Genomic DNA, 26,449 nt, shown 5'->3' on the forward strand with positions numbered 1-26,449 from the left:
TTTATAAAAGTGTTTTGTGTAAGAGGAACTGTCGCTTTCGTAATACTTAGAAGTTAAAATATTCTTCTGTTGGATGCTTAAAATATAGCTTTTTGTTTAATATAACGATATATTATATAAGAGAATATACACATACATATATATATATATATAACCCCTCTTCCGAGGGTGGGACAAGGGTCCAAATCTTCGGTGGCATAATACGCGCCGTCTCAAGTAAAACTGCCGTCTGCATCCGGTTCTTGTTCCAACAGCTAAGCGATAGCCTCTTAAGATGTAGGTCGAGGCTTTTCCTTATTAAACCGTTAACCGAAACCACTATCGGCACAATGACAGTCGCACTGACATCCCACATGGCGGTAATCTTATGGGCTAGGTCCAAATATTTAGATTGTTTTTTTTTTTCGGCCTTCACAAGATTGCCATCATGTGAGATAGTAATGTCAACAATCACTGCGCGGCGCGCCACTCAATCTACTAGTACTATATCAGGTCTATTGGATAACAATATACCTGTCAGTAATAATAGACGGATCCCAGTAGAGCAAAGCACAGCTATTTTCAAGAACAGACATGGGATTGTAACTGAAGTAAGGCACCTCCAATTCTACAAGGTCTTATTGAATAGCAAGTTGCTGGTGTATTACTTTGGCTACTTGATTGTATCTATGCAAATACCCACCATTAGTAAGATGAGAACAACCAGAGACAATATGTCTGAGGGACTCCCCAGGTCGATGACACGCCCAACAGATGTCGATAGTGCCATTTTTCATAATGTCTCTGGTAGTTCCGTGTCCTGATAAGTTTGTCCATAATTGCACAGACAAAACCTTCAGTTTCCCCGAAAAGATCCCTGAACTGTAACCAAGATAATGAAAAAGTAGTATCCACGTCCTGGCACACTAAGGCTCTATGGAATCTACCGTGCAGCTCCTTGCTCTTCCATACAGCCATGCGATCAGAAGTAGTAAGTACTACAGGCCGACGCCAGTTCTCTTTACCCAAGTAAAGAGGAGTAAGGCCTTTGTCAACTATTACCACATCCTTGTGCATATCCATGTCAATCTTCAGAAAATATTCTCTAAGACTGCATAATGTAAATAATGTTACATTATTTTTTGAATGATATATCGCAAAATTTACCTCTCTAGCTGAATTATTTTAATATTTCACTAATTTTAAGTTTAATATTAACTATCAAGCAATATATTTTTGCATTTGCATATTTTATATCTATTATAATATTTATTAACTGTTATATTTTTCACGCGAAATATGTGATTTGTCAAATTTAGTCTGTGGTCAGTAATAAAAACAATCACAATCGGACCAATAATAACACTTTAAAAGTTCTGTTTCAGTAGATTTTTTAAAAATATTTTGTACTTATTACTATAAATTCAACGATGATAGAATAATATTTTTATAAATATGTACATTTCCTCTAATTTCTTTTTATTGATTATATAAACTGTTCGTGTCTTACAGTTCCAGGGTTTAGAAGTTATATAGTTTCTTTGACAATAATATTTATTCATAGTTCTTGAATTTAAATGCAAATAAGGTACCGTCATCAGCAATCGGCACCTTAAGGAAGTAGAAAATAATTAATTTAATTTTAAGTTTTTTTTATAAAAAAGCTTTTACGGTCAAGAATAAAAATCGATACCTTGCGCTTAACCGCTTAACAGTTATCTTAAGAAATGCAGATACATCATATTTTTGCTTAGAAACGTAGGTAGCGTTTCAATGAGAATGACTCACCAACGCATCAAAATTTAACTATAACAGTTACAGATAAGTAATTACTATTACTTATCAGGTCAGGATTTCCAAAGTTACAATATTGTAAAGTTTCACCGCCACCGTTGGTGTGACTCATCATATGCATATAGTTTCACAGTCATTTCACGTTAGGAAGTTAAAAAAAATTCCATCATTGATGTTTGCCGGTTACTGGTGTCGTTACCTTAGTTTTTAGATTAAATTTATATTTTCTATAGTTTTATTAATGAACATATTCTAATTATAATTAATCGCAAGATATAAATGCTATTTTTAATGAAACAGATAACATTTTTAAATTTACATTTTTATTCAATTGACATGCACGAAGAGTTTTTATATTATAAAATTGGCGAAAAAAAGTTATAAATATATAAATATTTCTTTGAACTTTTACTAAAGCTATTAAAATTAACTATTTTTAAAAGACTTCAAATGTCACAAATAGTCATGTTCCTTTACAACTGAGCAAACATAAAATAGTTCATAATCATCATCAGCCTGTCCTCGTCTACTGCTGGGCCTCTCCAATGGCACGCTCCTGAGCTCGATCTTCAGCTCTTCGCATCCAGCCGTTGCCCGCCACTTTGCGAATATCGTCACCCCATCTAGCTGAAGGACGTCCTACATTACGCTTGCTGAGGCGTGATCTCCACTCTAGAACGACCCCAACGGTCATCGGTTCTGCGGCAAATATGACCAGCTCATTGCCACGTCAACCTGCTAATCCTTTGGGCTATGTCGATAGCATTGGTTCTCTGAAATTCGTTTCTTTTAAATTTTGAAGTTCTTTTGAATTCGATCCTTCAGAGACACTCCAAGCATAGCCCTTTCCATAGCACGCTGAGCGACTTTAAACTGTTACTATTTCCTTTAAAATAATTATTTCAAGTATTTCGCAATCTTTCTTTTCTGAGACTATAACTGATAGAGGTATATGATTATTATAGGATAAGTAATTTTAAGACTATAAACAAAATGTAAACATGGTAATTTTAAAATCATTTATTGACATTTGAATGTAATTTATTTGATTGTAATACTTTTAAGCGAACATTTCCTGCTAGTTATAAATTTAGGTTAAAATTACTTAATTTATATCTTTATGTACGCTATATATTTTTAATAGTATTATTCTGACAAAATTTATATAATTTGTTATAAAAACAATGTCTTTTTAGCAGAAGTAATAACCAAAATGAATATATTTTTTTAGGAATTTACACATTGTTTTATTTCATACTATTTTGATTATATTTGAATACTAGCGGCCTGCCAACGGCTTCGCCCGCTTGATCTAGATAATTATTCATTTAATAAATAGAATTGACTGACAGTCAAATGTGTTGATGTCAATGACTAATTTAATTTACTTGTTAAGAAACAGCCTTAAATGTTAAATTATTGATTTAAAATAACTGTAATGATTGCATATTACAAAAAATATCCAAATTGAATCGAATAATCCAATATCGAAATCGAATCCAAAATAATTAATCGAATAAATGAATCGAATATCGAATCGAAAATATTTAAGTGTTTCTCTAAGTCTTTGTCAATCATAAAAGAAGATATATGTCAGGTGTCAGAATTTAATTGTCATCAACTAATGACATTTGTCGTTTATTTCGACAAAACAAGTGGTTCAACATTTTACCACAAGTTATTAATAATATTAAATGTCTTTAATTTGGTATAATATTTAATATTTTATGTTGTATTTATCTTAAATATTATCAAGTTATCATTCACGATAATGCTTATAGAAGATCTACTAGTTCATGTAAATAATTTATGTAACATCATCATATAATACTATTTTGTTATATTTATTATTATAAGTTTTATAAATTAAATAATATTTATTTATTTCTTTTTAAAGTAAAACATTGTATGTTTGTTTGACAGGTTTGAATATATAAACGTGTGATCATTTTTTTTTAATAAATGTTAAATATGTTTGCTCCCAATCATGTTTCACGAGTCAGAATGCTGTATAAGCTTATATTTCGTGTCCACCGGGCGTTACCAGATGAATTGCGTATACTAGGAGACAATTACGCCAGAGAAGAATTTAAACGTCATAAAAATTGCAACCCTGCAGAAGCCAAGACTTTTCTTAGCGAATGGACTGTGAGTTGTACTTTTTAAAGAGTTACTTAAAAAAGAATACATTATACTGTCTTATAATGTAATAATGTATTATGTGTAATATTTTTTCTAGGACTATGCAATAAATTTGGCCAAACAAACAAAACCACTGCATCAAGCGAAAAAGAAGACTGTAGGTCAATACCTTGATCCTAAAATGTTAGACTATATGAGTGATGAACAATTAGTGCAATTATATGAGTTACATAAAGCTGCATCATTGGAAACTGAAGAAGAAGTTCCAAGTGAAATAAAGGAAAAAGGCAATAAACATAGCAATGGCAGTTAGATTATATTAAGACATATTGGATACTTGAATCATATAAAACCAAATAGAGCAATATCCATTTTAAATAGTAATATATATTTTTAGTACTACATATGTTGTAAAAACTCCAATAGTATTTCTTCAAGAGCAACAGGAGTTATTATATATTATATATTTTATTTTCCAAATATCAATCTGAATGGAAATTGCTTTATTTGCTATCTATATGATTCATATGTTAGTTTATTTAAACTTTACAGTATTTAGTAGCTATTTGATCTTATACATGTATTATTTTTAATTATTTATTATACAGTTAGATGTATGTAGGTGCTTGTATAATAGTTGTTTCTATATTTGTTCATCAATACTTGGTTATATTGTCACCTTAAAGTATAAACTTGCTAAAAAGGTTTTTGGTCATTATGTATTTCTCATTATGTATTTTACATTTTTTACCATTTGAAAGTGTAAAAGAAAAATAAAAAAATCAACATTTATTTTATTTCATATAGTACAGAATACAAATCAATTTTTGAAATTGTAAAAACTATACTAAAAACTAATTTATGTATACTTATAGTTTTTAAAAAATTTGTGTCTCCTGAGAATTTGCTTAATAGGCTTTTAGCAAGTTTGGACTCTAGCTTTTGGTGATATATTTACTGTATGAATATTGTTACTATAGAATTAACATATTGTTTTGTGAATAAAACAATTATTGTTTTATTCCTACAGTGGCAGCTCGAGGATTCGGGGTCACGTACCCGTATGCCCACAAACCAATATCGGACAGATTAGATTATTACATAATATTTTTTTTATTCATAAAACAATATGTTTCTGATAATGAACTTTTTTATTCATATTAATGGTTAATTTTATTTTTTGATATTTAATTTCCTGTGTGTCTAAATAATCACACTAGGTCTGGTATATGTAGCAGGAATGAAAGAACTCAGTGTCAATACACTCTATTCTCTACTTTGATTTGAGACATTGCATGTAACAGGATGGCCGCTGGGTTGTGGCTTCCCTGAATTACACTGTAAAAGTCTGCCTGTTCAAATTTGATTTTAGGATTTTTCTTATTCAAAATGTTTTCTACCTCAATACACAAATCAGTAATTTGCAAGCTTGTGGACCATATTGCAAGTGGCAGACCTCAAACTTTAATATATCAGCTGTATCAGCATTGAAATGAACATTCATTTCCCCCAATTGGAGATTGAACTCACAACCATCATATTTGCAATTCTTCCAAAATGGCCTCACAACCTTTTACTATTTTCACACTTCGGTGAATATTTTATTTTCTGTACATAATAATAATGCAATATAATTCTAATATATAATATCAAATAAATATTTTAAGGAAGTTATGAGTGAAAGTCAAACTTATTTTTTTAATTTATTTAACAGTACTTTTATGATTTCTAAATAAAATTCTCACAATAAATGCTTTCTTTATATGCAAATATACAATATTTTTTATTGAAAATCTTTTATTAACATAATTATGTTATTTTCATTTTTTTTACTCCAAAATAAGTCCAGATGGAATATATATTTATGTACATTATTTTCCTTTGCGCCATAATTACTTCAAGCGTTGAATACTTTTTACGTATTTTGAAAAAGACTACTTTAAAATACAATAACTTGAATTGAGTAAATGAAAAACAATTTATTTAATTCAATCAATACATTTATAGCAAAGTGTATTTTTAAATATTAGCATAGATTTTATATAAATATACATAATGCTGAAGAAAATTGCAGCTTATATATATAATAAAATTGTAAAGGGGGTAAAATCTGTACATTGAATATAAAGTAAAAAAAAACTGTTTATAAATTGAATAATCACGAAGTTCAAGCGGACTAAGCCGCGAGTGGGCTGCTAGTTTAAAATAGAAACATTACTTTACGACACGAGGACTTTGATCTGGAATAGCAATAAATCAGATAAGTATTAAAGTTATAAAAATTAGCTTTCTAAATTAAACTGAAGTTTTTTTTCGTCTTTCATGCTGGACGTCATTGGCTATTCTAAATTTTAATCTGTAAGTAATTTAGAAATATAATATTTTCGATACCAATACAACTCAGAGTCGTAGATAAGTTGTAAGAAGTGTAATTATCATAATTATGATAAAGAGATCGTAGTATTGTTTACTAGAAGGCTATACTTATTAATAAAATGTCCTATAGGTAAATAGCACATATTATGAAGTTTATCTTAATGTAATAAGTTTATTAAAGACCTTGTGGGTAAAGAAAAAAATGGGTTAAAAATAAAAAAAAGAACAACCATTTTTTCTTTACAAGTGTTTTTTTTAAATATTTTATCTGTGAAATTTCATTTTCGCACTAAACTAATGTTGTAAGAATATTCTAAAAAATAACAATTGTTGGACACACATATCTATAGTCCTTTCCGTATTAGAGTTACGAAGAAAAAAAACAAAAAATATTCGAATTTCTTCTTTTAGATTTACAAAATGATGCAGTGCTTAAACTAATCTAAGATCAAAGCTAACTTAAATTAAATGTAACAGAAATGACAACTTAAATTAATTAAAATTATTATTTACATAACGATTTTTTTATAACTCAATCCTGTACAGGCTATCGCAGCATTAGCATGTGAAAGCCGATTTCAGCCACTGAAACAAATAAAAATTGAATTAGCTGTACTGCATGATGGCGCAATTAGGATTCAGGAATGGTCTCATTACTCGTGTTGGTGATTGGTTCAAGTCCAGCCAAAAACAGATTCAGCCGAAAAAAGGGAATAATTTTATATATCTAAAATTTTAAAGATAATTATTAGTATAAGTAATATTTTAAATGTGGAATTATTGCTTATATAGTAAAATGTAGCTTACTCTTTCGTTACCTACCTCTGAAAAAGTTAAATTAACTTTCAATGTACTCGTAGAGAAGTTACTGAAGAACATATCTGAAATATGATATGGAGTAAAGTATGTTACCTCTTACCACGAGATGTTCGTGGGCTTAATAATTTTATATATAATACGTTCTTCCTTGTTCCTGCTATTTTGATAGTATGAGTGGGGTTAAATATATTTTTTTATCCACTGTTTTAGTTAGTAGACAAACATATATAAAGTAGTCCCGAACTTGTAAGTGATAGATATATTTAAGAAGTGAATGTTTAATGGTGAAAAAGCTAAAAGTACCTACAAATCGCCAACTTTTATATAATAGTTACTGTTACATAATAATAACTCACGGAATGCTCTATGAAGTAGCACAACCGCAGATACGAAATCTCCAAAACGCAGCATCCCATCTTTCCTCATATATTTCAACACAAGTAGTGACAGTGCTCTCTCCGGTATCACGAAGCCGACATCTCGTAACGAGTCCCGAAACTTTTCTATTTTTAGGACACTCATTTTCTCTGGCGCATAATTTCTGAACACTATCTGCCAGTGTTTTAGACTGCAAATCAGGTCTTTGAAATCGCTTAGTGTTATACGACCTGAGCCGTCTTTCTGGATAATGGGTTGAGGAATTATTTTTTATTTAGAAATAAAAAGAAACAGTATATATGTTATAAGACTACGAAAAGTTGTACGTAAAAATTCTAATTCGAAAATATTCTTAATTAAGTATGTTGTATAAGAAGTTTTAATCAGTGAATAAAAATGTCGCTATCATCGACTCAAAGGGCAGTGTTGCTGCCGATTCATATGATATGAACTCAACATTTGCTCTTTTCATTATAAAATTGTATTTTACTTTTGTCATTAGATCATATTTTGGGACCATCTTGGATGAAGTGGCGCAGCTGATTGGCTGTAAGGATTGTGAATTCAATCCAAACTCGAATAAATATTTAAAAATATAGCTCCGCTACTGAAGCAAGATGAAAAAAATATATACTTATTTTAAATAAATTTTGCAAAAGGATACTTCCATCGACAGCACGATCTGCTTGCACGTTTCAATTGTAGCACAACTTTTAATATAATCATTCGGCAAACACCTCTCAAGTAGTTCTTGTAATTCAAACGCATTTATAGTTTTATGCTCATCTGCCAACTGAACGAATTGTGATTCGTACTGGGCAAAGCTACTGGACTCTACACCTGGTGGGGCTTTTAGTATGGCGGCCTTCAACATCTGTGGGGTACAGTCCAAAACTTTCATCTTGAGTTGCTTCATTGAAAACACTCTTAGGGAAAAATTGGCTTCCTGTCTGGGCTCGAAGGTAGTTGGGATCACCAGATAAGAACCAGTTTCTAGGTGACACCTGAAATTGATTGTATGTATTGTTGTTTTTATTTAGTTTGTAAATGTATAATAATGGCCAAAACGGAAGTTTTGAAATATGGCATGATTTTTTTATATCGCATTGCTAATTAAAAATAATAAATTATTGCTCGTGTCGGTCTTATACTGTACAAGTTAGGCTTGTTTTCTATACTATGTGTGAAATTTAAACACACCTAACCATACCAAACCAAATTTTTTATATAAATAAAAATAATATATTTTTCGCTAAGCTATAAATATTTTATATTACATATTGATTTTTACGAAATACTCACCTTTCACTAACTTGTCGGCTGTTCGTGTATTGCGAATTAATCGAGCTTTTCGTCTTCTTAAAGAAAAGTGCTGAAGCCGTCTCAGTAAGTGGCTTTGGGATTTTGTAAATACTGAATCCTATTACTTTGGGTTCCATAATACTGTGTTGATTCAGTGATATTATAACAGTGTCTGGTTCGTTTAGTACTAATTGCATTTGAGGATTCATGTGAAATAAATCTGAAACAAAAAATATTGTATTTGTAGTCACAACTAATACAAGATATATTATATATACAAATGGCATGATCCGCCACTCTAAATGCAATGTCCCGAAAATTCTGTGAATAGTGGGGAATGGTGTGTCTTCTCATGAGGTTCTCTTTAGAAGATATTCTAAATAAGAGGTTTATAAAAACCTTAATTAATGAATAAAAAAAAACATTCTAAACACCTTATAAGCTCAAAAATAAATCTCAATACATTCCATATTTTTATTTTATCTAAAAACATTTCCACCACTTACTAACGTGATTTCTACAGCCGCCGGCGGTCACCCCTCTCTTCCACCGTCCTTGATGACTCTTCACTTGCCACTTTTGCTTGTCACCGAGCGATGTCTCGGCCTTGCTCGTCTCTATGTCTAAATGCACCATTTCCACTCGAGAGAACATTGAAATAAAGTCATTGTATAACATCCAAAAACCTTTTGAGGTTGACGTTAGTCTTTCCCGTTCGGACATTGGAATAGAACTCCAACTGGAAGAAATAGTAGGCTATAAAATTTGATAAATTTGCATATAGTAAAAATTTAATGAGACTATTCGTGGCATAGCAGCACAAGCGTGGGAATGTAAACGTGACAGGTTATGGGTTCAATCCCCTAACTCAATTCAAGGACATTAAATATTTAATATTTTGACTAAGCGCAACGTTGAATTTCACCATTCAAAACGAAAAGCCTCCAGAATTCGGCGGAAAATTGGAAGCGGAGTGTCTTAACACTGGGTTCCTTCTGCCTATTGTGCTGTGTGCGGGATACAGCGTGAAGCTTACGAACGAATAAAAAATCTTTTCATACTTTCTACATTGTAAGATAATTTTATATATAGTATTAATAAGATATTCTTTTAAGGACAGTAATATATACCTTGCGTGGTCTAAAACAAAATGAGTGATGTGAGTATCTCCTGGCGCGAGCGGCCTAGCTAAACGAACAAAGTATTCTGTTCCTTCAATAGTTTCTATCTGAAAAATATTATAAAATGTATTAGCTATATATAAAATATTTTTATTTAAGCTGCCGTGGAGCAGAATCTGACTGTAAACGCGGCAGTTATGGATTCGATTCCCACTCGGACGAGTGGATTATTTTCATTCTGTCGCTCTGGTGAGATATAAAACGCGGTGTTCAGTTCCGCCACCCACCGCGCTATGTCTCGAATATATTTGTGCAAATTTGCTAGTTATATTCAATTGCCATAGGTACTGGTACTTACATCTCTTACAAGACTAACAAAATGTAAAGAAAAACGATAACTTACTTTTTCTACATTGTAAAGTCTATAATTCATGCCTGACTCTATACTTTTCACGGAATGCGTGGCTGCCTGTAACAAAATATTATAGTATTAATAAGTATTCTTTGTATTATTATAATTCTTATTCTATTCTTGGATATTTCGGCGACATTATGTCGTACCTTAAGTTTTATTGAAAACAACGATTCAGCGTCCAAATTCCTTTATTATTATATTATACGGTTACCGGTATATAATATAATCCTGTACATGTATACAAATAAAATATACCTACTCGTCTCGTGGTGCAGGGGCACATGGGTGCGCCTGTAAATGCACAGGATGTTTCTCACTCAACGAAATGAAATATTTAATATTTTCATTTTCTCGCCCTGGTAACGGGGCGTTTAGTTCCGCCACTCAACATGCAATACCTCCAAAATTTGGCAGAAAGTCGGGGATGTCTTATTGGGAACCCTACCAAGCCTGCTATTTGCGGAAACAAAACGTGAAACTGTCGATGTAAATTCATTTGAAAACTAGCCAAGTCAGATATTACACATAGATAAAGTCTCCAAGTTGTAAGAAGAATGGGCATTTTCAGTTGTTATAAAATATTTTATATTGTTAAAAATAAATTTAAGGACTGACCATTGAACTTGGCATACATTTACATCTCACTTCTTTTATCGCTGAAAGCATACGTTTTATTACAAAACTTGGCTTTCATTTCACATTTATGTTTTTGATGGGATCTTCCTTTACATTAGCTATGTCAACTAAATAAATTCTTCTGCTTTATAACAATAAATATATAGAAGCATCTTTATATTATCAATTAACTAGGAAAAAGATTAAAAAATATGTATATTTAAAAATCTTCTTACATTAGGGAGCCTATAGGCTGTTACTACACTCGTAGTCTTCATAATACTATGCAGGGCCGCCGCGTCGTTAAAGTCGGTGACGTTAAGTGACTCTGTTATACCTCCGGTGAGATCTGCTAGACCATCTAGTAAGTTACCATATTTGAGTGCCTCGTATGATCCGTGCATTCTGGAAAATTGTAAAAATTTTTAATTATTTTTTTGGTTTCACGGTGTATTCAGCTCTGTACCACTCATGGTAAAGTATGTGTTAAAGCACTCCAATCCCCGAGCACCACAATATTTTCGGGACATTAGATGTTAAGAAGCGTAACTCAAAGCCGCTCTTCATCCGCTCGTCGTCTGTTACCAGAGCGAAGATATGAAAATGTAAATTCGAACTCACAACCGTCGTATTTTATTATTGTTATTGTGTTCCTTTTTAAGAATTCTTGGGATAACAAAAACCCGATCCTTTGGAAGGCTTGCGTAGGACACAGGACACAGGTCCTACACTACAAAAATAAGTCTCTTCTCGTCATTGGCTGTGTAGTCAGATTAAACCTCAAGTTGAACTATTTGTCTTTTCATATACTTAGTCTAATTTATTATAATAGAAGAAAACTAAGCTACTTACTTAGCGTAAGCTTTCTCCAGAAGAGCTGGCCAAAGCTGTTCAGAATTACTGCAGTGCATAAATGCGAGTTTTCCATGTACGGTTGGTAATCGGTCGTCCACTAACACTTCTACCCATTGGCCGCACCACCAAAGACGAAATCTGAAATAGGAAACGATAAAAATGAATAAAAAAGATGCCTTTAAAAAAAAGAAAATTGAGGTCAGTCGTGGCGCAGGGGCTCAGGAATGTGACTGTAAACGCGACTGGTTGTGTGTTCGATCCCCACTTGAGGAATTGAAATATTTATTTAAAATTATTTTTTCATTTCTTCGCTCTGTTGTCAGGGCAAAGCGCGGCGTTGAGTTCCGCCACTAAATATGCAATGCATCCGAAATTCGGCGGAAAGTGGGGAGTGAAGTGTCTTAATACTAGGTTCCCTCTGCCTACCCTGCTGTGTGTGAGATACAGAGTGAAGCTGATTTAATTAGATTGTAAATAAAAAAAGGTAAGAGAGGCAGAGGAAGACCGCGGTTGACTTTTGAGAACAAGATATTGTTGATACTGGAGGAAGGTTAAAAGAATGGGCACCTCCCGAGGGCATGTATTAAAAGGTTCATGACTGTGGACAAGGCGAAAGATGTATGCAGAAAATATTCAACACATGGTGAGGAACGAGAATTCAAAACTTATTGTTACATCAATCTGTTTTCTACTATCAAGCCAGTAGGTAGTAGGTACACCATTTTTAGTCGAACCATACTTTGACAAAACATTCAAGATTATTAGATAATAGTCGACAATTGCGATTTTGTTGCTAAAATATAAAAAAATAACTCCATGTTCTCCCGTTCCTTTAAAAATTACGTGAAATCCTTTTTAGTGCTCCTCTAGTCTATCTAAATGCTAAGTTTAACATTTTTAAGTCCAATAGTTTAGTCTGTACGTTGTCTGTCAGTCATTCAGTAACGGAAGCGTTTTGTACGTTTTCATTATTAGTTAAAGCAAAAAAAGTTAATTAAGAGGTTAATTTATATAATTAAGTATAATACTAACCTAAATATGCCAGCATAATTAGTATCTATACGTTGATCAGCGGGGACGACTCTGTAAAAGAGTCCTTTACACAAATACAAAACTCCCACACACGAAAGTAGCCATTTATCGCCTGGAACAAACGAAATATTTCATGGGAATAGTAATGTTACACGATTTTTTGACATTTGTTGAGCTATTAAGGCCCTCGTGACGCAGTGGCACATCAACTGATTGTGAAAGCGACGGTTGTCGGTACCAATCCATTTTTTTGGATTAATTCAATCAAATCAAATAAATTATTTATCGGACGGACGACAAAATGATCCTATAAGAGTTCCGTTTTTCTCTTTTGAGGCACGGAACCCTGAAAGTATCTTTTTATATTTATAAAAGGCGTTGCAACAGTAATTATAAGGCAGAATGTGGAAGCAATAGATTGCCCTTTAAATGTATCTACACCATATTAGTTGAAGGTTGGAGACCTTGAAGGTGACTTATATTATTTCAAAGTCGACTTAATTTATAGACATGTACCTATAGTTATGTAAGTAGATTAACTTGACTAGCCTAAGCGGGAATTCAAACCACAGGTGTTGAATATTGTCCAGTGGCGGAATTCAACACCGCGCATAGCCTGATTATCAGAGCGAAATTATTAAATATTTTATTCCCTCGAGTGGAAATCGAACCCACAAACGTTGCCCCGCCCTGTTATAAATATAAAAAAATATATTTTTTTATATTTTTCCGCTGAATTCGTTGCCTGAATGTTGACTGTCGGAACCATACTACCTCGACACAACCTGTCACGTACACAGTCACACTTTGTACATCCGCGCCACGACTGGCCTCGTAACATAATAATGATGATAGATAATATCGGTTTAACTAACTCTACCTTTTTTAAAATTAAATCTACTTTCAAATTAGGATAACTTAAATTACTAAGCGCGGTGACTATTGCAATAACCCCTCTATGAAAGACAGGCCGCCCTCCAGGTGGACCGACGATCTCAAGAAGACAGCGGGAACCCGCTAGATTCAAAGGGATAAAATCCAGTGGGTTCCCGCTGTCTTCAAAGGGCGCAGGAACGGACGGGGTGGCGAGCATTTGGGGAGGTCTGTGTGCAGCAGTGGACTTTAAAAGGCTGATGGTTGGATGGACGGAAATTACTAAGTAATAATAGATAATTCGCATAAAGTAAAGGACTGCTATATGTGGCTACAAATAGCTTCACCACGGCGAACGTGGATATGTTATTATACAATCGCATATATACGTGCTCGTAGGAACCGTTACGTCTCCCTTCACACGGCTTACTTCAATGAGAATGATTGATGGTGCTCCGAGAACATAATTGGTCTTATTAATAAATGTATTTTCAAATTCCATTTGGAATATTTGTATGTATTAATCGGGGGAGTAAATTATTTTCTACAACGTTTTGTCTTGATAGCTCTACTTTACTTTTTTATAAAAAAAAACCTTTAAATTCCTGCAGTTTATGAAAGTGACTGAAACAAGGCTTAAAGGTAACTTTATGATGAAGGAACCGAAGACAAAGCCAATCTTTCGCGAGCTTAACTGTAATAAATAACTTACACATTATTTAACATTCGCTATGCTTAAAAAATAATAATCCGTTTGAAAGATATCTTGTTTAAATGTTGTGACCTGGTTTTTTCCACTTAAGAAGTAATCCTGAAGAAGTCTAAAACAAATATTGCGAAGACTAGTCTTTTGAAAACTAAAGTCTTTTTAAATTCATTACACTCCGTTAATTGAACAGATTTTAATGAATTTTGTTATAGGTATATTGTTTTATCTTCTTTAATATATTTTTGTATAAAAAAATCATATTCTTTCTTGATCATTATGAAGTATTCACAACACCATAAAGCACAGAAGTTTAAACAGAGAGCAAAAGCTTAAAATAATTTGTATCTTTACAATGCATTCGCCATAGCAAATAAGTCAATCTGTACACTACGTAACGCAAATGATTAAAGTAAAACGTTTCATTATAATATTTTTTTATATTGTTTTCTTTTAACTTGTTATTATAACCATGTAATTATATTTGTACTATTAACTGTAGGGCATTACAAATACCTAATTAATTAAAATAATAAACTATCATATAGTTGTAATTAGAGAACTTACCAAGTCTGCCGGTCACCACGTCGAAGCTATCGTTGTTGTCGAGTATAAACTTTGGGTTGGCGTACAATTCCTGAAAGCAATTGTTAGAGAAGTTAGGTATTTCTGAGTTCAAAAGATACGGGCACGGTCTATAGATATAAATTAAATTGAAATATCCGTATTAATATCATTTATTTAAAATATATTAATTGTATGTTTGTGTATCGTCTTTCTTATTTTTATATTGCAAATATCTTAGGATAAACTAAGGATTTTTTTGATTCAGAATTTTTCATCAGGACTTTTGATTTCAACATTATTTTGAATTATTTCATAAATTCTGTTAACCATAAACCTACACGGCTATAAATTCAATGCTTTGTGTGTAAATTAATATCTTAGTTATCAAAGCACGAGCTTTATACGTAAAAATTGTGGGCGTTCTGTCGAAACTCGTAAACAATCACCATTTTTGATCAGTTTTATTTGTTTGAAGTATAAAGTGTATATGTATTTGATACTTTATATTTCTTTATCTTTTAAATTTTTATTAGGTATCTTTTTTTATTTAATTATGTAATTTAAAGATGCCATCACCGTGAAACAAGTCTTCAAAGCAGGTTCAAGCAGGTCAAAGCGAATTCGACTCAAAAGGATGTTAAGTTTTATTAAAAACCAACCAAGTGCGAGTCAGATTAACTTACAAGGGGTCCTGTATGTATAAAAAAACACGTTTCTAGTATGGGAGCCGCCTTAATTATTTGTTTTATTTTCTTTCTAGCAATTTGTTGTAAAGAGAAATTAATCATCTGTGATTTTCAACCGTCTAAGTACATGAGAAATAGTCTGGTGAAAGACGGATAGACAGACAAACAGATAGACAGCGGAGTCTTACAAATAGGGTCTCGTTTTACATTTTAAAAAAATACATAATTATTTTTTTTAGCGTCACGCTGTAACCCACACACAGCAGGGTTCGCTCCGTTCTCCGTTTTCCGCTGAATTTTGCACTCTATCATATTTTCTCTTTCTACTTTACTATAAAATGTTTTTAAATGTCAAATGAAAACTCGTTATAGAATATATACCATATTCTATAATAAATTATCATATACAATGTATTCCATAAAATTGTTGCACATACAATTTGCATATATGTGGGTGGTAGACGACCTTGCTGGTCAGGTACCACTGTTATTCCCACTAAAGTTCTTACGTCGTAAAATTGAAACAAAATACGTAAACGTTAAGTAAAACTTAATAATAATTATGGCTCGAGTGTCACTTGTAGAAATGTAATTTTTAATGTTTTCATTTTCTCCCTCTCGTAAAGAGGCAAAGGGCGGCGTTGAGTTCCGCCATTCAACACGCAATGTCTTCAGAATTCTGCGGAAAGTGGAGAACGGAGTGTCTTAACACTAGGTTTCCTCAGTCTACCATGCTGTGTGCGTGCTGTTTTTTGAGTGATGTATTGTATTGTTATTTTTTGATGAATGTATTGCCTCGACGCCAGAGCGAAGAAATGGAAATATAAATTTAAATAAATATTTCATTTCCTCGAGTGGAGATCGAACCCTCGCGCCACGCCTGGCGTCTAATTATGTTAGAGATTTTTTTATAAGACATTTGACGGATACGACAACGCGAGCGACCGTCGCGTGTGACGAAAGCTAACCGAGGCCTTGAACACATTCAATTACGTAAGTTGAAATTAGGTAATTTTTGCAATTCATATCTTCACTAAATAATTTTTTATATAGATATATATTTATAGAGGCCACCGTGGCGTGACAGTTATGGATTTGATACCAACTCGGGTAATTAATTATTTATAATCTCCATATATAATAAAAAAAGCAATAATATATATTTTTTAATTTCTTGTCTGTCTGTCTGTATGTATGGTCACGCTAATCTCCGAAAGTACTGAACCGATTTACGTGAAACTTTCACCATTGCTTTGTTTTAATTCAACTTAACTACACGTTTGGGCACGTCGAACGAATGAATGATGAAAGAATAGCAAAAAAGACTTAAGATAGAAAAGTGAGCGGTAAGAGAGGTAGGAGGTGACCTCGGTTGACCTTCGAAAACACAGTATCAAAGGTAGTGGAGTAAGGTCACGTAAAGAGCATGAGGACCCAACGAAGGGCATGTATGAAGAGGTTGATGACAGTGGACGAGGCGAAAGAGGTATGTAGAGACCGTAACGTGAAGTTAAGTTAACACTTATTCGATGGTTTACGAAGACAAATGTCTCGTAATAAAACAAGACAGAAATGCCGACATATACGCACATTCGTCCAAATAATGTCATAGAATAGGAGAATTCAAATTCAAAAAGAAGACTTTATAATCGATACTTGTTTGTTACCACAAGTGGCACCACGGGCAGCATTTTAAAGAAGCGCTCGGTAGCGCTACGTACATATAACGGTAAGGCTCGCGTTCTTAACGTGCTCTTTCCTTTTCTAAAACGTGTCTGGAATTTACTTTATTATAGTACATACAAATCGAATACACCTACAAAGTTTATTGTATCTATAGAATATTTTTTATTGTGCTTAGAATATACTTTTATTAAATTAGTGAATCAATTTTACATTTTTAAATATAAATTATTATTAAAAAAAAATACATTTAAAAATATAAAAAAAAACCACCCTTCCGAGGGCGGGACAAGGGTCCAAGCCATCGGTGGCTAGGACCCTTTTTTTATTATTATTATTATAGTTTACTTACTTACATTTTTTTATTTTCAATGTAATGCTGTATCCCCAAAAGCAGAATAAATAAAGTAGGAATCGAACCCCACAACCGTCGTTTACAATCAGATACTGTGGCCTCACGATGGTGTTTTTTTTTACTTAGAAATGTATGTATCTTGCTTGATTATATTTGGAAATACAGTTTTATTTTGAATTTTATAAGTTTAATTAAAGCATGAAGATGGATTCTATGTAGTTAGAATAACTTCGTGTAGAAAAAAAATAACAATATTACGATAATATTTCAATATTATTCATTTAAAAAAAAATGGTGTATCATTTTTATTTTTATATCAAACCTTATAATATTATATCAATTGATCGACTTATCTTAAAATAAAAATAATAATGCAGCTTTACGCTTAATCGACAGGATGGCTGGCGAAACTCAACCCCGCGTTCTTTCTTACCAAAATATGTATCGTCTGGCATAAATCTCAAATAACCTTCTAAATTTATGCTTATTTAGATAAATATTCATGAAAAGAAAGGTGAAAGTAATCTAGTGGCCAGTGACCCACATATGAAGTGATGATGCTCATTTACATACAATTTCGGTGCTTACCTCAATCGTACTTATACAAAATCTACATACATACATTCATACATATTTTATGTGTATTATTATTTAGTTGTCATCTCATCTCGTGGACGAAGGTGTAGGCTTTTTGGTTGACCAGACCAAGTAAAATCAATATTTTATAAATAACCAACCATAGCAACCATGTACTAAATGTACAACGTGCCGTAACGATATCCAGGATATATTTATATATTTAGTTTAATAAATCATCAATGTCATTAAAAAATTTTCATTTGAAATGTAATGTGAATTGATTAATAGTGTTTTTTGTTTTGATAACACTTCAATACATACATATGTGCACAGTCACTCTGTTACGCGGTATTCCAAATATTTTAAGCCATTCAGCGCTGGCCAATACTAAAATACAATGGTATATACTTTGTTGTACTTAGACCCGTATTTATAAGCCGCTCTTAACTCTGAGATCGATATTGAGAATGATCTTGATATGAGAACGATCTTTAGGTGCCATTTTCATTCAAAGATTATAATTTATGATTAAAAATGGTCTCAAGATCGATCTCAGATTTTATGTACATAGAGACACACATTATCAATCTTCTGAGCCTAATTTTACGTATAATAATATAAAATAAATATATTTAATAAAAATTGATTGATAGCGAAAGTTTAAAACATATAAAAGAAAAATAATCACTTTAGCTCGTTTCCATTCGAAAGTGAAGGGTGGGACTTGGTGGTAGAAAACGGAAGGTTGTACTGCAGGGAAGTCCGGGTCTTCCCAAAGCTCGTGCCTTTGAAGACAACCTGCCTTGATGCGCTCGTACTCACTCATTCTGTAACAACATTAGTATTAAGTTAAATTTATACATTTACTATATAAAAAAAGCAGGCTCACGATTTTTCCGTGTGGGTGGTAGGGTAGGGAGATGAAACCTTGTGCTATGTAACTCCGTCCCTCACATCCAGTACTTTTTCAGATATTGCGTGTTGAGTGGTGGAACTCAACCCCGCACTTTAACTTCCAGAACGGGAAATTGAAAATAAAATAAATATAACATTTCCTGACTCGGTAATGTAACGCAAAACGCTGCGTTTAATTCCTTAAGCCTTAAGAATTTAACGGAAAGTGGGAAAGTCTTAAAGGGAACGGAATGTCTAAATATAGGATCCCTCTGCCTACTCCATTATGTGCGGTATAAGGCATAAAGTTAAAAAGACACTCGAGTGCAAAATCGAACTCAAGATCATCGCGTTTACCACTGTGCCACCACAGCCTCACCTTCCTAATACATATATTATTATATTCAATTGTTCATAATAATACAATCTTTATGTAAGTAAATAGGAACAAATCGAACAAACCAGAAAGAATTTTCTAATATATGTACATAATGGATGAGTAGTAATAATAATATTAACACTTTATGCACATAAAATGTTATAAGTCTTTATTAAGATAAATACATATAACGTGCTAACATATATATATGTACAATGGTGGTGCACTACAAGTAACTATGTGGAACCTATTATAAAATTCTTTGATATTATGAAATATAGTATTTTTCTATCATCTTGATGTAATGGCTGGCTAATTGTAATAAAATAATTTAACAAGAGTTGAAATATCGGGTAGAAGAGCATATAAGTTTAGTTACATAAAACACTGCTTTTAACCTTCAACTTCAATCAACCTCTTTAAATAAAAAATAATACACTGCAGTTACATCAACAAGAAATTCTAATCGCTTATTACGTTATTGACATTGATGACAAATAAAAATAGTTTAGCATTCATTCACAAGAAACTCCATTGTGAAGCGAAACAATTGGTGGCATTACCATTGAACGGAGGAGAAAACTGAAACGGCGCTCACAATTTTTTTTTTATGGAAAAAGGACAAGGCAAACGAGCGTTCGGGTCACCTGATGATGATCACAGCCGCCCAAGACCCCGTGCAGCACCAGAGGAGCTACAGGTGCTATACATTCATATTATAAATTTACTATAATTTACTGAAATTATTCTATAAAATATCTTATTGAAACTGGGATTTCGTTATTACATATTTAACTCACAGAAATATGTCACAGTTCGCAGCTACCATCATTCTGTTCATTTACCTATTTTTTAAAGCACAGTTGTCCAACGCGATCGAGAATACAAAAGTAACACCACTTTAGATGAAACCACAGTTTTAACTGAAAAATGAAAAGTTTTTTTTTTTCAAAGTAAATAAATAATAAAATTATCCTTGTAAAATAAAACGTAATTTGTTTAAGACGACACACGCACACATAAACCTGTCAAAGAGACACCGCCGCACACGCCTCATTCCGAAATCGAGTCATAGGTATTGGCGATAAAGTTCAAAGTTGTTTAACTTTTAGTAGAATTTTTTTAGTAGTAAGTGTTTACGTTATAGTTATCTATGCGTACCTACGTCACACGAAATACAGGTAGGGACAAACATCGTGAAAGAAAAAAAATCTTAACTCTAAACTGTTGAGATATCTTCATTAAAATATGGGTTAGAAGTATTTTTCCCTATATGCTGTCCCCGTAAAAGGAGCGCTGACGCTTCCAACCTGTATATGAAACCTTTCCGTTACCTGCAAGACGACACACATACGAAATTGACTTAGGAATTAGAAATTTGGAATGTATGTATATTTTGTTAGGGAGTGTAGGGGAGCTAAAGAGAGAACTTAAAGAGGGTTTCTCAAAATTCCTACGAGAACGATAAAAAATATTTTTTTCAATTTATGTCTAATGTTCCGTACGTCTTGATCAAATTACGTCTTAATCTCAAGTATACAAAGTTCCGGGCGAAGAGTACGGAGTTACGTATAAAGCTTTCAACCTGTGACCATGTATAGTTATAGATGTTTTTTGACTACACCATTACGGTATATATAGTGTATAATAAATACATTTTAAATTTTAATAATCTATATATGTACAGGCGTCATCTAATAATAGTAAAATAAGCATTATATTTCTCATACAGTCTCTACATATAAAAGACTTGAACGCGCTCGGCTCATATTGCTTAATACCTACATTAATACCTTACATACATATATGTGCATAATAATATATATCTTAATTAATTTTTACATTTCATTTCATTTAAATATATATTTTTTATATGGTATGGTGGTGTATGGTCTTAAAATGAAAAAATAAGTTGCTTCTTTATTTTTTTGTCTTTTTACTATAATATGTAGAAGAAAACTAAAAAACGAAAAAAAAATTTGCATATATCGCTCATCTGGTGCAACAATGGCGTATGACGTAATTGCACTTTTTTAATATTGCAGGAGATGCAATAAGTATAGATGCATAGTTTTATAAATTGTTGTTGTTCACACAACGAAAATTTCCTAAATACATAATTATTGCAATAAATTTACTATATATTGTACTATGCCAGACCTCCACGACAAGACTTATTCCAAACATACTAATAAACATATCTATTTTATAAATATTTGGTTTTTTATAGACAATTATCCATCTTATACAATTAGAAACAACTTAAGAATTGAATTTAAATACTTTTGTCATTAAAATTCACGCACATTATATTGTTTACAGTGAAATATTAACACATTGGTCTGCTAATGGTTTTCTGAATTGTAATGCTGAGTTGACTCGTTAAAAACGCTTTTAATATAATGAAAGATAGCGATGACGGCTTTAGCGCTTGTAAGTTATGGGGCCAAAATGTATATTTAGTTTAAATTTTTTTTGGAAATCCTACTTTTCAAACACATTGCAGTTGTCCGTGTGTAAAAATATCGAAAATAAAAAATCATAATTAAATATATCATTGTATAATATTATTTGTATAAATATATAGTTAGTTCAAAATCTGGTATACGGGTAAAACTGGGATATAATATTATGGCTTTTACGTAATATATATTTTATTGCCAATACATAAAATTGCTTATTATGTTACTTCACGCTTAATCTCGCATATGGTCCGTCCTACGCGTTCCTTCGATATCGTGGTAAGTGACGCATCTCACCGCACTTTGGGCCATGATTCTATAAACATTGCAGCCGAATGTATATTCCACTGCGACAAGTTAGCCTCAATTTAATATGGATGGAAAATGAAAAAAAAAATATTTATAACTTGGATTATATACATTATACTAATCTAACTATAAAAAATACATATAATATTTTTTGTAAATATTCTTATTTTTTCATACATATGTGACAAGTATTTGAGAAACACTCGTAGCGACATTACAAATGGTTGGTATAGATTCGATATAGACCTCTAACTGGTTTGTCATTGAAAACTTGATTAAGAAAGAAAGTTGACACTCACTGCTTAGCCTAAGCTTGAGCAAGAAACATTAAATTCTATATGCCACTGGCTATTAGAACGAGTTTAGTATAATATTTAAATATGGTTATTTTTTAATTTTCTATAAACAAATTATTTATTTATTCATTCACTTTGCCTCTACACCAGAGACTATTTAATTGTAATGTAATTTAAGCCCGTATTTATCTTTAAAATCTGAGATCGATCTTCAAATGCCGTTTTTTATTTACAAATAAAATATCTACAGATGAAAACGCACCTCAGAATTAATCTCAGATTTGCCACCGGGTTATAAATACGGGTGGTAATTATTATATAAGATAAGTAACATTAAATAATATAATATTGATAAAAAAAAGCTATGCATAATATATTTTTAAAAACATACATTAATGACTTTAATGGAGAGACCTAGATCACCCGTTTTTACACTCTAAGATAATTTTAATAAGATTTTAAATAAATAAAATAAATAAATCATATTGACGCTGTATCTCGCACACAGGAGCAAAAGGAACATAGTGTAAGGACACTTCGCTCCCCATATCTTTGGGTTTCGGTATTTTTTTAAAAACCCGACGTTTCAAACACTTTGCACTCTACTCCCGTGATCGTTGGACTACTGGATACTCGGATGGTTCATGCGTCCAGGAAGATTATAGATAGGTGTTACATCACGTTAATACTTTCTATGTAACTTAGTATACTTATAGTCAGTTACCTCGAACCTCATAATATGTCAATATATAAAAAAAACAAATTGTTTTATTTACAGCGAAAACCAAATGAGCAAAAAACATTTCTTTTTTTTAAACAGAGAAAAAAATATATAAAAAACTGTCCCCCAGTTTCTATATAATAAACACAACATATTTTCGCTAAGTTTCCACTTTTCTTACAATAATTATAGTATTTTAGATAAAATTGTAAAAGAAATGATAATTCAAAGTCGGTTCGTCGCGTCATGCATGTGCATACCATAAAATAGAACACCGACCCACATGCTCAGCTCTCCACTCGTTGAACGTGTCTGAACATTACAAATGATAAACACTCATACGACTATCTATACTAATATTATAAATCTGAAGAGTTTGCGCGCTAATCTTAGGAACTGCTTGTTGGGATAGGAAATTTTGTTTTGTATTGGGTAGTAAATAGGTACTAGTACTTATTGCTTGTATATTTTATGTTCTTTAGTTTATAGTAGATTTTAAATGTAAGATAAAAATAATTTTTGTTCTTGTTTTCGTTGTAGTTACTTTTAATTACAATTTATAGTCATTTAATAGATTATATTTCAACAATCCGTTAATATAATTGTCTATTTTATGTTGTGCACTGTTTCTCTAATATTGTTTATACGCATTTATGTTTTATTTACAATAAAATAAATAAACAAAAAGAATTTTATTAATAAGATAAATAAAAGTAAACACTTTTATTTTGACAATTTAACTATTTTAGTATTCTTCTATCCCATCACATCACATTAATTCTTCGCTCAAGAGAATTGCTGAATCGCGATATCGTTTCGTTAAAGCCGAGTCGCATCCTAATCCGGTGGCGGTCAACACGTGCACATATGTCAAACGTTGCCCATGGGATCTCCGTAGACCCCGGGATATATTGACCGATGACACACACACCGTCCCCACCGATGGAGACGAGGTTTCAGTTTTTCTGCGGAATCCAGAGTCCTAACCTAACCTATCCAGAAGGCCTACCTCGGACCGAGCGAAGCAATGTCCTCCATCACTACAAACGGTGTATGCAAGTCGCACACGTGCTTGACTCGCTTAACTTAATTCACAAATATTGAGAAATTTCACATTATTTAACGAATTTGCTTTGAGTCCGCTTGAATATTCAAATGTTACCTGCATAGTGCCCGTGTTGTTTACTTTTGACCTTATTTGTGTTCGAAACGTCGAAAAAAACTTCTATACAGGTGTAGATAAAAGAAGTATAGAAAATAAATAAAAAATGTATATTTTTATGAATATTTTAGGAACGTAAAACCTGTATAGACAATAATAATGACATCAGCAGACATCCTCGGTTTAAGTTAAGACCACTTTAATATATGAAATATAAGAAGTAATATAAGTATTTCGTAAATTAATATATAAGTGTTATAGTAAATTGTAATGGAACTCGTTTACCAACTTTCTATTTCACATTTAATTTAGGCAAAGTACAAGCTTGCCGAAGTGAAGGTATACAGCGTAAGCTTATGAAATGAAAATTTATTACGAGTATAAAATTGATTTACTTAATGTATCTATTATTTTCACGTTCACGCATTACCCCGCTTAGTGCGGGCTAGCTGGCTAGGTAGTAGGAACTATTGCTAAAACAACTTGTTCTCCGCCGAATTCGACGCAATACGTGTTGAGTGATAAAACACAGCGTCGCGTTTCGTCTACAAGGTCGAAGGAATAATCGTAATTTTAAAATAATCACTCTTACAAGTAAAATTACTTGTGGGAGTTGTACCCACAACCATCATCTGGATTTTGTTCCATTGCCTACCTTTAAGAAAAGAAATATGCAAAAAACAAACATATCCCATGCATGCATTGCATTCATTAATCATTAAAAATCTGTATTATGGGTTATGCTCCAAAAATCACCAACAAAAGAGAAAACTCTGATTATATATTCAATTTTATTTATTATACTTTAAAATGTAAATTATAATATGCATATTTAAATAATTTTTTTGCTAAATATTGTTTTTATGTAAATATTAATCATATAGTTATAATAAGAAGAGGTGAAAGTAGACTGTTAAATACCTTTTATAAATAGAAAAAAAGCTCAAACTCTTCGCTTGCAATACAAATAGATTAAACAAACTAACCATTACCAACAATAATAGAATTGCGTAATTTTCTAAACTACGGCATAGTTTATACGAATGAGGCCGGAAAATAGTGACGCTAGAAATTATCGGATCGCAAAAGTGTTTTGTGGAAAAAGTTTCTATACAAAAAATAATAATATAATAATTGAATGTCTAATCGACCCTCCATACATAATCTCTAAGGAGTTATACATTATTACATCACTTACCTTAGTCAGTGTTATACATTGTCTAAAACTACACTAAGCACTGTAAAGCACTCATGCGCACGTCGCGATGGTAACAGGTAACTGGTTTCCGATGAACTTCTCGAAGTGGTCGCCCCTCTCTTTTGTTAGGTAGGTATTGCGTGTATGAGAGAGCGGAAAAGTAATTTCTTTTTTTCCGTATATTATATGGATATTTATATTGTATTATATTTGAGAGGCCATCGTAGTGTAGTGGTATAGCCTGACTGTATATATGACGGCTGTGGGCTCGATTTCCACTCGACGAAATGTTTTTTTTTTTCATTTCCACTCTCTGGCGGAGAAAAGTACGGCGTTAAGTTCCGTTATTTATAAAAGATTAGGTGATACGTGGGGAAGAGAGTGCGTTTGTTTGATTGCCTGCATTAGGCAATCAAACAAACGCACTCTACGCACATTTTACTTTTATAAAATAATTGCGTATTATTTTATAAAATTAAAATAAAAGTAGCTCTCTCCATAAACTTAAGAAATAGCGCATATACTATGTTATTTTAACTATTTAGAAAAATTAAGATAAACGAAGAATATATGTATATACTATTTAATTGATTCAAAGTGTACTTATTACTAAAGAAATACATTTTTTAACACTGATCACCAATTTAGAAAATTAACTATAGCGATGCCTGCAACCTCAATTCATAGAGTTCGACTTGACATGGTATAAATGTTATATTTTAAAATATTATTCTACAACCGCGTCCGCTTA

General features: G+C 32.2%; 2 protein-coding genes across 5 annotated transcripts; one reads left to right on the forward strand and one right to left on the reverse strand.

The window, feature by feature from the left end:
- Positions 1-3,382: 3,382 nt before the first annotated feature.
- Positions 3,383-5,708, forward strand: Sdhaf3 (Succinate dehydrogenase assembly factor 3). 3 transcript variants are annotated; one of them, XM_085205776.1, is made up of 3 exons: positions 3,383-3,571; positions 3,697-3,921; positions 4,013-5,708. In XM_085205776.1, exons 2-3 carry the CDS (start codon positions 3,736-3,738, stop codon positions 4,226-4,228), a joined length of 402 nt encoding a protein of 133 aa, XP_085061902.1. In that variant the 5' UTR covers positions 3,383-3,571; positions 3,697-3,735; the 3' UTR covers positions 4,229-5,708. The 3 variants fall into 3 exon arrangements, with proteins under 3 accessions (XP_085061902.1, XP_085061901.1, XP_085061904.1); XM_085205775.1 differs by having other exon boundaries at positions 3,395-3,481; XM_085205778.1 differs by having other exon boundaries at positions 3,497-3,571; positions 3,777-3,921.
- CalpC (calpain C) lies at positions 5,606-25,790 on the reverse strand. 2 transcript variants are annotated; one of them, XM_085205773.1, is made up of 14 exons: positions 25,699-25,790; positions 18,966-19,104; positions 14,975-15,044; positions 12,829-12,940; positions 11,794-11,934; positions 11,178-11,346; positions 10,315-10,380; positions 9,921-10,018; positions 9,297-9,529; positions 8,791-9,010; positions 8,153-8,492; positions 7,467-7,731; positions 7,114-7,172; positions 5,606-6,876 (listed from the first exon to the last, which is right to left on the reverse strand). In XM_085205773.1, exons 2-14 carry the CDS (start codon positions 19,101-19,103, stop codon positions 6,850-6,852), a joined length of 1,938 nt encoding a protein of 645 aa, XP_085061899.1. In that variant the 5' UTR covers position 19,104; positions 25,699-25,790; the 3' UTR covers positions 5,606-6,849. The 2 variants fall into 2 exon arrangements, with proteins under 2 accessions (XP_085061899.1, XP_085061900.1); XM_085205774.1 differs by lacking the exon at positions 7,114-7,172.
- Between the last annotated feature and the right edge of the window lie 659 nt (positions 25,791-26,449).

Source organism: Heliconius melpomene, chromosome 21 (assembly GCF_056956725.1).
Source record: "Heliconius melpomene rosina isolate 202511_hmr_F chromosome 21, ASM5695672v1, whole genome shotgun sequence".
In the NCBI taxonomy this organism is placed as follows: Eukaryota; Metazoa; Arthropoda; class Insecta; order Lepidoptera; family Nymphalidae; genus Heliconius; species Heliconius melpomene.